Consider the following 15,164-nt stretch of genomic DNA (forward strand, 5'->3'; position numbering starts at 1 on the left):
ACAGATACCTTAAATATAAAAGGTAGGGGGGTGAATCAGAAAATCATTCAGTATCTGGTGTGACCACACGTGGTCTGCGGTTGTAAGACCGGTTGTAAGTACTGCCAAATTCTCTAAAACGACATTGGAGGCAGCTTATGGTAGAGTTCTCTGGCAACAGCTCTGGTAGACATTCCTGCAGTCAACTTGCCAATTGGATCTCTCTCAAAACTTGAGACATATGTTGTGTGACAAAACTGCACATTTTTTATGGAACCTTTATTTAACTAGGCAAGTCAGTTAAGAACAAATTCTTATTTACAATGACAGCCTACCCCAGCCAAACCCTAACCCGGACGGCCCTGGGCCAATTGTGCGCCGCCCTATGGGACTATGGGAATCACAGCCGGTTGTGATACAGCCTGGAATCGAACCAGGGTCTGTGGTGACAGCTCTAGCACTGAGATGCAGGACCTTTTAGAGTGGCCTTTGATTGTCCCCAGCACAATGTGCACCTGTGAAATGATCATGCTGTTTAATCAGCTTCTGGATATGCCACACCTGTCAGGTGAATTATGAGTTACCTTGGCAAAGGAGAAATGTTCACTAACAGGAATTTAAACAAATTTGTACACAACATTGTAGAGGAAGAAGCTTTTTGTGCATATGGAACATTTCTGGGATCTTTTATTTCAACTCATGAAACATGGGACCAACACTTTTATATTTTTGTTCAGTATATTTACAACACTCTGGGTGTTCCAGAGTACTCTCATCAAATGCATAATGTTTTCATAACCAGTCATGTTAGGCTAGTACATTATGATATCTGATCCGCCACTGCTTTGGTCTTGATTAACATCTAAGCCTTCAGTAAATCTATCATTTCAGTGTGGGCATGATGCCAATGTTACCCTGTACAACGTACATGCTATGATTGTCTACATTGCTTTACTGTTATTGTTGTCACTAGCATCTATATATAGCTTTCTTGCATAAACAGGTCTTTTCAATGTTGATGGTATGGAGGGAGATTGGACCTAATTTTGTAAGCAGTAGGAAAAGGTTGTTTCTGCTCTGCCCCTTGGTGAAAGATGCAAATAGATAACCCATTCGAGAGGCGAAGGGAATGAGACGGCTGTTTCTAAAAAATAGCCCTCCTACTCATCTAATTCACGCGCCAAGCCACTCTTTCGCCACGCGATACCACAGCAAACGAGGTTCAGACAGATATACAGTACTAGCAAAGACAAAGAATCAACAGACAGAGAGACAGTCGGGGAGAGAGCAACAACAAAAACACATCCAGTCACAAGGGCTGATTGGTTGATCCTAACACTTCAAGACCCAGACCTCGAGGACAGAACAGAGAAGAGAGAGCCACGAAGAGCCTGACGTTTCTTTCTGCCGAGGGCTTCGCTTAGAGTGACCCGAGCGCCATGGAGAACCTTAGCTGTTTGTTGTTCAATCTCTACCCGCTCCTCTTCAATGCCTGCTACCTGCACGAGAAGGCCTTCCTCCTCCACGACCTGGTCCAAATCTGCCTCTGCACGAGCTTAACCTGCAAAGGCTCCTGGGGAGGACGGTAGACTGCCAGGAGGATCTCCTGCACCTGCCGGCAGTGCCTAGATGGCTCTGTTGACTGGGCTGAAAGTAGGCTAACTGTGTGTTCTGGTGTTGTGTTTAGAGGCGCAATCTGTCACTGGTCAAAAATGCTGCTTGTGAACTGAGGCACAGGATCTTGGACAATGTGACACGTTTTTTGTTTTGCTTCAAGTCTCAATGTGTTTGTAGTTACTTGAGTTGCCACTGGGGCAATACAAGGTCACAATGTCACCTTACATCATATAAGGGCCTATAACTTTGATTTGTAAGACACATTCCCATTTGATGGCAATAAACAGTTATGTTCTATCTCTATCTGTTCCATCTCCAGTCCTGCATGCTGCGGCCAACCGAGACCCTCCGTATGGTGGACCTGACTGGGCTGAAGAACACAGAGTACCATACCTGCGCCTGTGGATCCACTCTGGCTCGGTGGGCCTGCACCTGCATGTGCTACGAAGTCATGGTGGCCATCCAGGCGGGCGACGCTGCACCCTCAGCCCTCGAGACCTTGGTGGACGTGCGCCTGAATGGCTTTGTCACCGGGCGGAACTACAAGGTGGTGGCCCAGGCCTTCCTGCTACTCCGTCACTGCCCCTTGAAGCTGCGCTTTGTCAGGTCCTGAGCCAACTCCCTGGTCCTGAAACAGCTGTTCTATGTGCTGCGTGTGGCCCAACCGGAGGCCATGAGGAGACTACAAATGGTCCATAATGTTCACCAGGAGGCCCCGCAACTGGAGTTTCTGTTGTCCCGGATAGAATTCCCCCAGCTGTAGTCCCTGATGCTGCCCGAGGTGATGGACATGCGAAGGTTGGGCTCGGATGAAGATGACCTGCTCGCGACCATTGGCGATCTGCTGAGCTGGCTGACTGAGCTGACAGAGCTCTACATGGGCTTCTGCACCTTCATCAGACACCTGCGAAGACTGCTAAGGTTAGAGGCTCACCTCTGTGTGGGGAGAGAGTGTGTGTGTGTGCATGGGTAGAAGGTATTGATGTCTACTGTATATATAGCTTTGGGGATGTCTATTCAAGCTGATGCATTTCCACTGTGTAATATCATAGCATGGGGGCTGCAGTTCGCAGTACTCAGTTTCCGGTACTCAGTTGCATTTTGTTTTTGTTGCTTGGCTGTGGAGGAGAATGTAGACAGCTGCCTGCTGCTAAATCTGCAGGTTGGCCAGAAACCAGGGAACACTTAATGGTTGATATTGTTGGCTTCCCAAATCGCACCCTATTTCCTATATAGTGTACTACTTTTGACCAGAAAACTTTTGGACCCTGGTAGAAAGTAGTGCACTTAAAAGTGAATAGGGTGTCATTTACAGCTGACTTTGAAATAGCACTGAGGTCATGCCCCAAAACAACAAGCAGACACCTGCACTGTCCATTAATTAGGCATGCATCGTAAAGATTTCATATTGGCTTAGTTTTTTGTCAAGCTTGCGTGAAGTGAGGCGCACACCCAGACACACATTGCAAGCATGCACAAGTGATATAGCAAAATTGTGAAAATTGAATACAATACATTTGTGACTCTTTGGCCTTGTTCAGAGCCCCCTGACCACCCCACTGAAATGCCTGGAGCTGGCCAACTGTAACCTGAACTGTGTGGACATGGCCTATCTGGCCAACAGCCTGCAAAGTGAGAACCTGGTCAGTCTGGACATAATGGTCACGACGTGTGCGGCCTCTTCCCCGCCACCCTCACCCAGGAGGATGAACACATGGACATCCTGAAGATACTGGGCAACCCTCTGAGTGCCACGGCCCTTCGCCACCTCTTCTCGACTCTGGCCGCTGGGTTCCCAGACCTGAGGTATTTGGAGCTGCCAGTACCCCGGGACTGCTAACCTGAGGATGTCACCTACCCCTTGGATGAGACGGTCCTGCTGCAGTACAACAGGGAGATGTTCCAGGCGGTCAACTGATGGGGATCCTTCAGGGGGTGGGGAACGTGGAGGTAGTCACCCCCGTTGGGCGTTTATGACGCAGATATCAATTAGACCAGTAAGGAACTGGGGGTGTCCATGGTGAAATCCTTCAACAGCGTCATTGGAAACTTTAATACCATTTAGATCATGGACAACAGGAGATCCAGAGGTAGATTGAAGTTCAGGTAGAATACCATACCAGATGGTGGGAAAGAGAGGGTTGATAGATCAAGGGTGTGTGCAATACAAAGGGTTCATCTTTCTCAATCGTCTATTGTGGCTTGCAACATTTCATTTCCACTTATCCAAAGACGTCTAAGAAATTAGTGCAAATAAAAAGGAGACAACTTTAGCGTATTGGGATGCTTAAGGCCTTGAAAAACTTTGTTTTATATCCACCCATATGTACTGATTCATAAATACTTGCAACAAATTTTGACAAATGTATTGCTCCATTATCACAAGATTTTTTAAACATGCAACTGCCTTTTGATTATAGTTTAGTCAATTGTTATTTCCGCCTTCCATTCATGAATGGCAGAGTAATGCATTGGTATACAAGTACTACTTGTATACCAAACATGTATTTACATGTACTGTATATATAAATATATATTCTGGTTTAGATGTTTCCTTGTATATTATGAAAATGGAATGAAAATTCAATTTTACAAAAGTGTAAAATGTGGGATTAAAGTGGATTCATTATAAATAAACATTACTGTGGTGATCAACATCCTGGTTCACATCTTAACCCAAAAGCTATCTTGCAATGCTTCTTAAACTCTCCACACTTGTACATCTTTTCCAAAATTTTATATTTTTATTAAGCAGTCTTCCCACAGGGTACACTTTATTTTAAATATTACAGAGGACAACCATTCACCAGACCAAACAGAAGGAACATCAGCCCTCCACGTCCATTTCATTTCTTCGACCACTCCTCAACCTCTTTCCTCTCACGGATGACCTCTTTCAGGTAAGGCTCCAGGTAATGTACGTCCTGCAGAAAAAAGGTCAAACAAAAACAAAACATTAGTTCTGTCAACTTTCTTCCACCAACTCTACCTGATGTGGTTTTTAGTATACTGTAATGTCATTTTTCAACATTAAACAGCTTTATAGGCATCTCCCAACTCAACTATTGCCCAATTCCAATCCAACCTTTAGTCTCTACTCCTACTTGCTTCATAATCTAATAGTTAAATCAATTCTCCTACTTGCTTCATTGATTCTTCAATTAGTTTAGCACTATCAATATATAGTAACAATATCTCCACCTTAGCCTCAGAGGCTAGACTTTGCCCTTCATTCCAAAGACATGAAGGGCAAAAACACTATAACCCTCAACTCTGAACCTCAAAGCCAGTTCCATAGCGTTTAATTGTTCCCCTCTAATCAGGGACTGATTCAGACCTGGGACACCAGGTGAGTGCAATTAATTATCAGGTAGAACAGAACTCCAGGAGTTGATTACCTCTTCACTATAGCATCAACTGCTATGAAACTTTGGACATCTTCCATTTTTCCAGTGGCAGCGCAAAGCCATTTCTGTACAAACTAATGTGTGAGACTATATGCACTGTACCTCAGTTCAAATATTATTTGAATGATTTCAAATACTTTAGCGTTTGCGTTAGCCTGCCTGGAGTGCCAGATGAGTGGAGTTTGCCGTTTTAGGACCATTTTATTAGTCCATTAAACCAGGCAAGGTTGATCAAACACAAAGTACTTGAAATGATTTCAAATGACATTTGAGCCCAGGTCTGCTGTACCTCCTCATATTGAGTCCGCTGTTCCTTGGGGAGAACCGCCTGCTTCATGGAGAGGTCCAGGGCTCTCTTGAGCCTGAACATCCTGTCGTTGTACACTTTCTCTGGGAGACGCCGCAGGGCCTCTTTCACGTCGCTATCCTCATGGATTGTGTCATCACGCATCAGACCTGGAACCAAAAATATCCACAAGGCGAGATCTAACTGAAGATTCTAGATGTTTAAGACTGAGTACATTAATTAGTCTTAAGACTCAGAGATGGCCCCAAATAGAATAAAAAAACATTAAGACTCCCAAGAGTTACCAATTTTGTTGAATCCAGCAGCATTGTAGTACCATTTACGAAAGCTGACCAGGAGTCTGCCTGTAGTTGCTGTGGGGGATACCAGAAGAGTAATTTGTATGTCAACAAGATTATTCACTAAAACAGCTTAAAATCCAGTTGCAATCACTGTAGCACAAAAGCAACGAGACACCCAATAATGTTTCCATGAATCTAAAAAGACACGAGTGGATCCACTAGAAATTAGTGAATTATAGAAGTAGGGACTGGAGGGAGGATTTGACAGTAGTATTATTTGGACGACCTTAGAAGTGCACTCAAAATGCAAATATTACATTTGTGCTGGATAAGTGGATAGATTGCTAGTAAATCACATGACCTACATATTACTAACTAGGTGGGGACTAACGTTAGATGCTGTTAGATAATCAAGTTGCACTGGCGTGGCGTTAGAAGGTTGATCAGACCATAGAAGATTATTATAACTGTTATAGTACTGTTTTACCAAACCATTAGCCAACTGGCATACATTTAATTTAAAAGCGCAATATGTCACTGGCACAAACCAGATTTCCATAATTTGCCATAGCTAGCTAACAACATACTTCTTGCCTTTCGCGGGGACACAGAGGACACCAGAAAGTCCTTAAAAACATGGATTTGAACACACCAAAACACTCCGCATCGTATTGGTGTTTTCACAAATCAATATCCCCGACACTCAACAATATCTACAATGTATCATCTCGATTTACGGGTAAAGAAATGCTTAAAAGACGGGTGGTTGTATTTACCTGGTGCCCTCGACGCCATGTTGTTCTGTCTAAAAAAAGTTTGAGTGGAATTGTGGGTAAAATGACGTCCTGAGAAAGAGGTCATCCGCGGTTGCGCAACTTTGCACAAAATGTAAGAATTTAATTATCACACGAATTGAAATTATCCTCGCTATTTTTCCATTTATATATTTACACGTTAGTCCTTATGAAGAAGGCTAGCTACATTTATCAAAGGTCCAGTTCAGTTTCATCCAAAATCTCAACAATGTGTCGAAATGTGGCCCTCTTCTGGTACATCTTGGTACAAACATGCTCATCGGCTCATTCAACCAGTTCAATATTAAACAGCAATATTCAATTGTAGAATATCTTCAACATATTTATTCACATAACACACATATACAGAAACTGTAGTGTTTTATCAATTACATTGTCTTCTGAAACAGTTCAAAGTCCTTTAGTGTGGCTGATGCCACTTCAGTGCAGTAGGCCTCATCTGGCAGGGAGACTAGCTTGTCCAGACAGATGTAGTTAGGCTTGGCAGGGTCATACTGAGCCCTATCCAGGTATTGCAGGAACAGGTGTCTTTCTTTGATACGAAGGTACTTTGCATTCAGGACCTGTAGAGAGGACAGATAGCAAGTCTATCACCTATTGTCTGACAAGTTAACTGAATCTGTGACATGTATAAAGCTTACGTGACGTAATTAAGCTTATTAAAAATCAGTGATACTATCAAGAGCAGTGTGCGGTTAACTTTTTCCTTCATCTTGTTCAACTGTTGCCATGCACCTGCAAATAAGATTGCTCAGATGTGCGAGTGCCTTTTGAATTTAGTCTCTATGGGGGTGCCACAGGGTTCAATTATTGGGCCGACTCTCTTCTCTGTATACATCAATGATGTCGCTCTTGCTGCTGGTGAGTCTCTGATCCACCTCTACGCAGATGACACCATTCTGTATACATCTGGCCCTTCTTTGGACACTGTGTTAACAACCCTCCAGACGAGCTTCAATGCCATACAACTCTCCTTCCGTGGCCTCCAACTGCTCTTAAATACAAGTAAAACTAAATGCAACCGATCGCTGCCTGCACCTGCCCGCCCGTCCAGCATCACTACTCTGGACGGTTCTGACTTAGAATATGTGGACAACTACAAATACCTAGGCGTCTGGTTAGACTGTAAACTCTCCTTCCAGACTCACATCAAACATCTCCAATCCAAAGTTAAATCTAGAATTGGCTTCCTATTTCGCAACAAAGCATCCTTCACTCATGCTGCCAAACATACCCTCGTAAAACTGACTATCCTACCGATCCTCGACTTTGACGATGTCATTTACAAAATAGCCTCCAACACCCTACCCAACAAATTGGATGCAGTCTATCACAGTGCCATCCGTTTTGTCACCAAAGCCCCATATACTACCCACCACTAAGACCTGTACGCTCTCGTTGGCTGGCCCTCGCTTCATACTCGTCGCCAAACCCACTGGCTCCAGGTCATCTACAAGACCCTGCTAGGTAAAGTCCCCCCTTATCTCAGCTCGCTGGTCACCATAGAAGCACCCACCCGTAGCACGCGCTCCAGCAGGTATATCTCTCTGGTCACGCCCAAAGCCAATTCCTCCTTTGGCCGCCTCTCCTTCCAGTTCTCTGCTGCCAATGACTGGAACGAACTACAAAAATCTCTGAAACTGGAGACAGTATACTCCCTCACTAACTTTAAGCACCAGCTGTCAGAGCAGCTCACAGATCACTGCACCTGTACATAGCCCATCTATAAATAGCCCAAACAACTACCTTATCTCCTACTGTATTTATTTTATTTATCTTGCTCCTTTGCACCCCAGTATTTCTACTTTGCACATTCATCTACTGCAAATCTACCATTCCAGTGTTTTAATTGCTATATTGTATTTACTTCGCCACCATGGCCTATTTATTGCCCTACCTCCCTTATCTCACCTCATTTGCTCACATTGTATTTAGACCTATTTTTCTACTGTATTATTGACTGTGTTTGTTTACTCCATGTGTAACTCTGTTGTTGTATGTGTCGAACTGCTTTGCTTTATCTTGGCCGGGTCGCAGTTGTAAATGAGAACTTGTTCTCAACTTGCCTACCTGGTTAAATAAAGGTGAAATAAAATAATAATAAAATAGCTTACCTGTGGGAACTTTACAATCAGGCCATGGGGTATGTTCATGGTGTTGTGGATGTAGTCAAATATCTGGGTCAGTTTCCTCTTGTTAGCAGTAAGAACTTTGGGGATTACAGTGACAATGTGCTGGAGCTCATTTTCACGAAACCCCATCTCCAGTTTGCATATCTAGGATGAAAAAGACGGATTCTGAGAATGAATCACAGTTAATGTTTAATAGCGTTTGTTTTCATACCTTAAGATTCTCCTTAACTGGCTCCAAGCTCCCACACAAAAGTCTGGGAAGGCGAGCCACAACATCCCGTGTCTGAAAGATACGAATGTATGGGTGAAATGATCTTATGCATTATCTTACTGTCTGTAATTTGGGGTGTGAATAATGTTCACAAATTTAGTGGGACATAATGTGACCAATTGCTGTTGTCTCTGGTCAATCCTTACACGACTTTTACATTTAATTGTTTACTCAATTCAGACCTGACCTTCTGAGCACTAAGACCTAAGTGCTGTTGGTAGAATCCAAGGCGGTTGTCCATCCTCTTCACACTGAAGTTCAGCAGGTACGGAGCTCTGGACACCATGGAGGCCACAGACTCTGCGCTGAACTTTTTGGACCTAAGATATGCCACCCTAATGTGAAAGAGAGATTATTACCTCATTTTATACTACAGATTATTTGTAAATAATGTAACAATGAAATGTATCACCTGTCATAGTTCTATAAGAACTGAAGCTGACCGACAAGAGATAAAACGGGTATATCAGTTGGAAACACCAAGTTTACTCTCTGTCCCTAAGATAGTGTGGTGAATATTATAAAATAAGGATCTTCTGGAGTCCAAGTAAAACTAAGATTATTTCTGAGCTCAGAGGGAACAGAGTTATACAGCTCAGTGTAGACAGTCTGAATTCCGAAGCATTGTGTGATAAGCACATATCTTTATAGTTTCCTGTTCTTGGGCAGGAATTTCAGTTTTCCTTTCTTTATAGTTATAAGGACACAGGAGCAAGCTGGTTTGCAATACATAATTATACTCAGAAGAGCAGTAGATTATAATAGGACAGTTTCACAAGGTTAGTTACATGGACACACAATTTAAAATGTCCATTACAATAGTCAACCCTGTGTGTTGCTGACTGTAGAAAATGTAACCTGCCAATACAACAACCATCCCCTCAACTCTGGTACCTGGCCTGCAGGTTCTCCAGGCTCTCTGTGAGGATGAAGGGGTTGTGGCTGATCAGATAACCCAGGCGAGAATCCTCCACTCCCAGCTGCTTCAGGAAGACCAGCCGTGGGGTCACGTCTGTCTGGAAGTCTAGCCTCAGCAACATGGAACTCACGTTAGGCCTCTGCTCCAGTTTCCATAGCTGAACACCTGAAGAGGGAACCGAAGGGTTAACACCAGTGTCACATTCATTAGTGCACAGCGTATATAAATGCTCTGCAGTGGAAATCAAAAGCAAGTGTTTATTTTTGGGCTCTGGTAGTCCCTCCCCATTTACTTCAGTTTGATGCCTAGTGAATACGATCCAGAGACATAGATATACATGACATCTATTGCTCTTGTACATTAGACAGTGAGGGAATAATGGCTAATCAGATATAAACCCTAAATGGACCCAACCTACCTAGCTGTACAAGCTTTCCAAGCGTCTCTGACTCGTTGACATAGTCTTTCAGGGAGATGGAGACAGGAGGCAGGGCAGCTGGGATGTCCATACGAACTGCCTCCTCATGACTGATCTCCTCTAATGCAGAGTGGCCTTGGGCATCATCCAAATCTGGAGAGGACAAAAATATTAGGTAGAAATGACCACTGTGTGTGTGTGTGTGTGTGTGTGTGTGTGTGTGTGTGTGTGTGTGTGTGTGTGTGTGTGTCTGTGTGTGTGTGTACACACAAGGGTGGCATTAGTACCTAAAGCTGTCTGCCACTCCTTCAGAAGCATCCCTCCATCTATGAGTTGATGGGAGAGAGGATTCTGATATGACACCATATCAGTCCCAGGTAACTCATGAGTATTCCTGTGTTTCATTTGAGATGGTTGGACCTTATCATGAGATTCACAGTAACTCCGCACTCCTAGATTCCATCTCTCTCGCGTCTGAGATGGATTCGGACTTCTCTGGAGCACAGAGGGCAAGACTGGAACAATGAAAGAATTCCAGAGGGCTGCAGGCCAATGCTGGGCATCTGTGGAATACTGAAGGGTGATGATACCAACACTCCTTGACCTCAGTAAACTGGTGCATTTCTGACAATGCTGGATACAGGTTAAAGCCATGTAGAAATCTGTAATAAAAACACAGGACATTGTGACATGAGAAGGGGGTCTGTACATTGAATGTAACAAGAACACACCATCATGCAAGTACTTTAGCCACTGCTATGAATTTTTAATTGAGCTTGAATGATGGGGATGGGTGTTGTTGAGTAAAGAATCAACCAATAGATTATAAACAATGAATAAGGGGCTAGCCAGCAGATCCGACCCACTAACTCACAACTGCACTATGGATGGACAGCCTACCCTGTGTATATTAAGACACCGCGGAGCCAGCGCAAGATATGGCTCAGTAAACATACCTCAATCCAGGGATGAGATATTAGTTCTAATCCGAATTATTGTTACACCGAGAATATGGAACGACTACTAAATGGGAACTGACAGCGTTTTAGCAACATGGAATCTTATTAAAATCTGTTCATATAAACTCCAGGAAGAATGACATCTTTATTAAACATTTTCTGAAAAAGCGAGCACTTAGATATGGTCATTTTAATGTTTTCATAAATGCATAAAATTTTTGAAAATGACCTATAAGGCATTTGTGAAAATTCGATTGCAATATAGAATGGGAAAGCGGCTGTGCGTTTGGACAATTAATAGACACTGCAGTAAATAAACATCTGTCTTGTCCAGAACCTACGCAGACCGGTGTGCCATAGCCAATCAGAGGTATAGTAGGCCTATATGCAAATAAGCCATTTGTCACACTGCCATCATTCACTTTTGTATGGACCTTGCTTTATGCACAGGGGCATTGTCATGCTGAAACAGGAAAGGGCCATCCCCAAACTGTTGCCACAAAGTTGGAAGCACAGAATAGTCTAGAATGTCATTGTATAATGTAGAGTTAAGATTTCCCATCACTGGAACTAAGGGGCCTAGCCCGAACCATAAAAACAGACCCAGAACATTATTCCTCCACCACCAAACTTTACAGCTGGCACTATGCATTCGGGGAGGTAGAGTTCTCCTGGCATCCGCCAAACCCAGATTTGTTTCGTTGGACGGCCAGATGGTGAAGTGTGATTCATCACTCCAGAGATCTTAGGCTTGTGTGCAGATGCTCGGCCACGGAAACCCATTTCATGAAGCTCCCGACGAACAGTTCTTGTGCTGACGTTGCTTCTAGATGCAGTTTGGAACTCGATAGTGAGTGTTGCTACACGCTTCATCACTCGGCGGCCCGGTTTTGTGAGCTTGTGCATGGTCAAGCACGACTCCAACATCATCATTAAGTTTGCTGACGACACAACAGTGGTAGGTCTGATTACCGACAACAATGAGACAGCCTATAGAGAGGTCAGAGACCTGGCAGTGCGGTTCCAGGACAACAACCTCTCCCTCAGCAAGACAAAGGAGCTGATTGTCGACTACATGAAAAGGAGGGCCGAACATGCCCCCATTCACATCGAAGGGGTTATAGTGGAACGGGTTGAGAGTTTCAAGTTCCTTGGTGTCCACATTACCAACAAACTATTATGGTCCAAACACACCAAGACAATCGTGAAGAGGGCACGACAATACCTTTTACCCCTCAGGAGACTGAAAAGATTTGGCATGGGTCCCCAGGTCCTTAAAAGGTTCTGCTCGACATCCGACCATAAGGCGCTACAGAAGGTAGTGCGAACAGCTCAGTACATTACTGGGGCCAAGCTTCCTACCATCCAGGACCTATATACTAGCTGGTGGCCAAGGAAGGCCCAAAAAACTGTCAGACTCCAGTCACCCAAGTCATAGACTGTTCTCTCTGCTACCACACGGCAAGTGGTACCCTACACTGGCTTCCTGTTAAGGCAAGGGCTGAATTCAAGGTTTTACTGTTAACCTATAAAGCGTTACATGGGCTTGCTCCTACCTATCTTTCCGAGTTGGTCATACCTACACGTACATACCTACACGTACGCTACAGTCACAAGACGCAGGCCTCCTAATTGTCCCTAGAATTTCTAAGCAAACAGCTGGAGGCAGGGCTTTCTCCTATAGATCTCCATTTTTATGGAATGGTCTGCCTACCCATGTGAGAGACGCAGACTCGGTCTCAACTTTTAAGTCTTTATTAAAGACTCATCTCTTCAGTAGGTCCTATGATTGAGTGTAGTCTGGCCCAGGAGTGTGAAGGTGAACGGAAAAGCTCTGGAGCAACGAACCGTCCTTGCTGTCTCTGCCTGGCCGGTTCCCCTCTCTCCACTGGGATTCTCTGCCTCTAACCCTATTACAGGGGCTGAGTCACTGGCTTACTGGTGCTCTTTCATGCCGTCCCTAGGAGGGGTGCGTCACTTGAGTGGGTTGAGTCACTGACATGATCTTCCTGTCTGGGTTGGCGCCCCCCCCTTGGGTTGTGCCGTGGCGGAGATCTTTGTGGGCTATACTCGGCCTTGTCTCAGGATGGTAAGTTGGTGGTTGAAGGTATCCCTCTAGTGGTGTGGGGGCTGTGCTTCGGCAAAGTGGGTGGGGTTATTTCCTTCCTGTTTGGCCCTGTCCGGGGGTATCGTCGGATGGGGCCACAGTGTCTCCTGACCCCTCCTGTCACAGCCTCCAGTATTTATGCTGCAGTAGTTTATGTGTCGATGGGCTAGGGTCAGTTTGTTATATCTGGAGTACTTCTCCTGTCTTATCCGGTGTCCTGTGTGAATTTAAGTATGCTCTCTTTCTCTCGGAGGACCTGAGCCCTAGGACCATGCCTCAGGACGACCTGGTATGATGACTCCTTGTTGTCCCCAGTCACCTGGCCGTGCTGCTGCTCCAGTTTCAACTGTTCTGCCTGCGGCTAAGGAACCCTGACCTGTTCACCGGACATGTTACCTGTCCCAGACCTGCTGTTTTCAACTCTCTAGAGACTGCAGGAGCGGTAGAGATACTCTTAATGATCGGCTATGAAAAGCCAACTGACATTTACTCCTGAGGTGCTGACTTGCTGCACCCTCTACAACTACTGTGATTATTATTATTTGACCACGCTGGTCATTTATGAACATCTTGGCTATGTTCTGTTATAATCTCCACCCGGCACAGCCGGGTCCTCTCCACCCGGCATAGAAGAGGACTGGCCACCCCTCATAGCCTGGTTCCTCTCTAGGTTTCTTCCTAGGTTTTGGCCTTTCTAGGGGGTTTTTCCTAGCCACCGTGCTTCTACACCTGCATTGCTTACTGTTTGGGGATTTAGGCTGGGTTTCTGTACAGCACTTTGAGATATCAGCTGATGTAAGAAGGGCTATATTAATAAATTTGATTTGATACCGGAGCACCAAGTCTAGGTTCAAAAGGCTCCTTAACAGCTTCTACCCGCAAGCCATAAGACTGCTGAACAATTAATCAAATAGCCACCAGGACTATTTACATTGACCCCCCCCACCTTGTTATTATACTGTTGCTACTCGCTGTTTATTATCTATGCATAGTCACTTTACCCCTACCTACATCTACAAATTACCTCGACTAACCTGTACCCCCACACATTGACTCTGTACCGGTACACCCTATGTATACTATATAGCCTCGTTATTGTATTGTGTTACTTTTTTACTTCAGTTTATTTTGTAAATATTTTCTTAACTTGTAAAGACCTGGTTTTGAAGCATAAACTTGGAATTTCATATTTTATTATTGATATGATTGTTTGTTTCATATCTTTAGTTAAAACGCTGTCAGTTTAGTCTTCATTCTAGCTATCAGTAGCAACAGCATCCATTATGGGATGGTATGTGGTGTTGAACAACAAATGAGCTGATTGACTGACACTGCCATTCCAAAATGGCTGCTGTGGCTTTTGCTACCTATCATGAGGATATCTTTCAAAACTATCAGTTGTTCAAACTTCTCAGTGTAACAGTTGGGATAATTCGGAATATAACGCATTTCTCATCCCTGGATTGAGGTATGTTTTCTGAGCCATATCTCGCGCTGGTTCCAGTGTCTTAATATACACAACAATGTTGTCAGACCCTAGTGCAGCTGTAAGCAAGCAGGTTGGAAATGCTGGCTAAAAGAGTGTATGTCTCATTGAAGCAGCAATGGCCAGCTAGATTGCGTAGAACAATCATACGGGGTAGCCAGCTAGCGGATATAAATAGTGTTTTTTGCTAGTACAAAATGGATGACATCATGCAATAACTTACAAAAATATGGGTCAAACCATGAATATGTCCCCTGAACAGGCGTAAAAACAACAAGATAGCGCCAATGTCAATCTACTCACGTGTGCACTCCGACCGAAGGATTACGGAAGTGTCCCTATTTTGGCTGTACCAAAATAGGAATACAGCAAGGCAATAAGGCAGCTCAAACAACCTATGAGGGACCGATAGAAAAACTCCCTCTTTCATCGGGAATTTTTAATGTTACAAATAATAAAATATAAA

At 44.2% G+C, this 15,164-nt stretch overlaps 2 protein-coding genes and 1 pseudogene across 3 annotated transcripts; 1 reads left to right on the forward strand and 2 right to left on the reverse strand.

Moving 5' to 3' along the window:
* Nucleotides 1-880: 880 nt before the first annotated feature.
* On the forward strand, nt 881-4,240 carry LOC129830527 (leucine-rich repeat-containing protein 14B-like; annotated as a pseudogene).
* A 78-nt stretch (nt 4,241-4,318) lies between these two features.
* LOC129830853 (cytochrome b-c1 complex subunit 7-like) lies at nt 4,319-6,446 on the reverse strand. The gene is made up of 4 exons (XM_055893652.1): nt 6,368-6,446; nt 5,595-5,663; nt 5,293-5,459; nt 4,319-4,520 (listed from the first exon to the last, which is right to left on the reverse strand). Exons 1-4 carry the CDS (start codon nt 6,384-6,386, stop codon nt 4,443-4,445), a joined length of 333 nt encoding a protein of 110 aa, XP_055749627.1. The 5' UTR covers nt 6,387-6,446; the 3' UTR covers nt 4,319-4,442.
* A 269-nt stretch (nt 6,447-6,715) lies between these two features.
* On the reverse strand, nt 6,716-15,143 carry mterf3 (mitochondrial transcription termination factor 3). 2 transcript variants are annotated; one of them, XM_055893650.1, is made up of 8 exons: nt 15,002-15,143; nt 10,434-10,808; nt 10,147-10,299; nt 9,704-9,893; nt 8,997-9,144; nt 8,750-8,821; nt 8,521-8,682; nt 6,716-6,969 (listed from the first exon to the last, which is right to left on the reverse strand). In XM_055893650.1, the coding sequence occupies exons 1-8, from the start codon at nt 15,126-15,128 to the stop codon at nt 6,775-6,777; spliced, it is 1,422 nt and encodes a 473-aa protein (XP_055749625.1). In that variant the 5' UTR covers nt 15,129-15,143; the 3' UTR covers nt 6,716-6,774. The 2 variants fall into 2 exon arrangements, with proteins under 2 accessions (XP_055749625.1, XP_055749626.1); XM_055893651.1 differs by having other exon boundaries at nt 14,922-15,011.
* Nucleotides 15,144-15,164: the final 21 nt, after the last annotated feature.

This window comes from Salvelinus fontinalis, chromosome 32 (genome assembly GCF_029448725.1).
Source record: "Salvelinus fontinalis isolate EN_2023a chromosome 32, ASM2944872v1, whole genome shotgun sequence".
Classification (NCBI taxonomy): Eukaryota; Metazoa; Chordata; class Actinopteri; order Salmoniformes; family Salmonidae; genus Salvelinus; species Salvelinus fontinalis.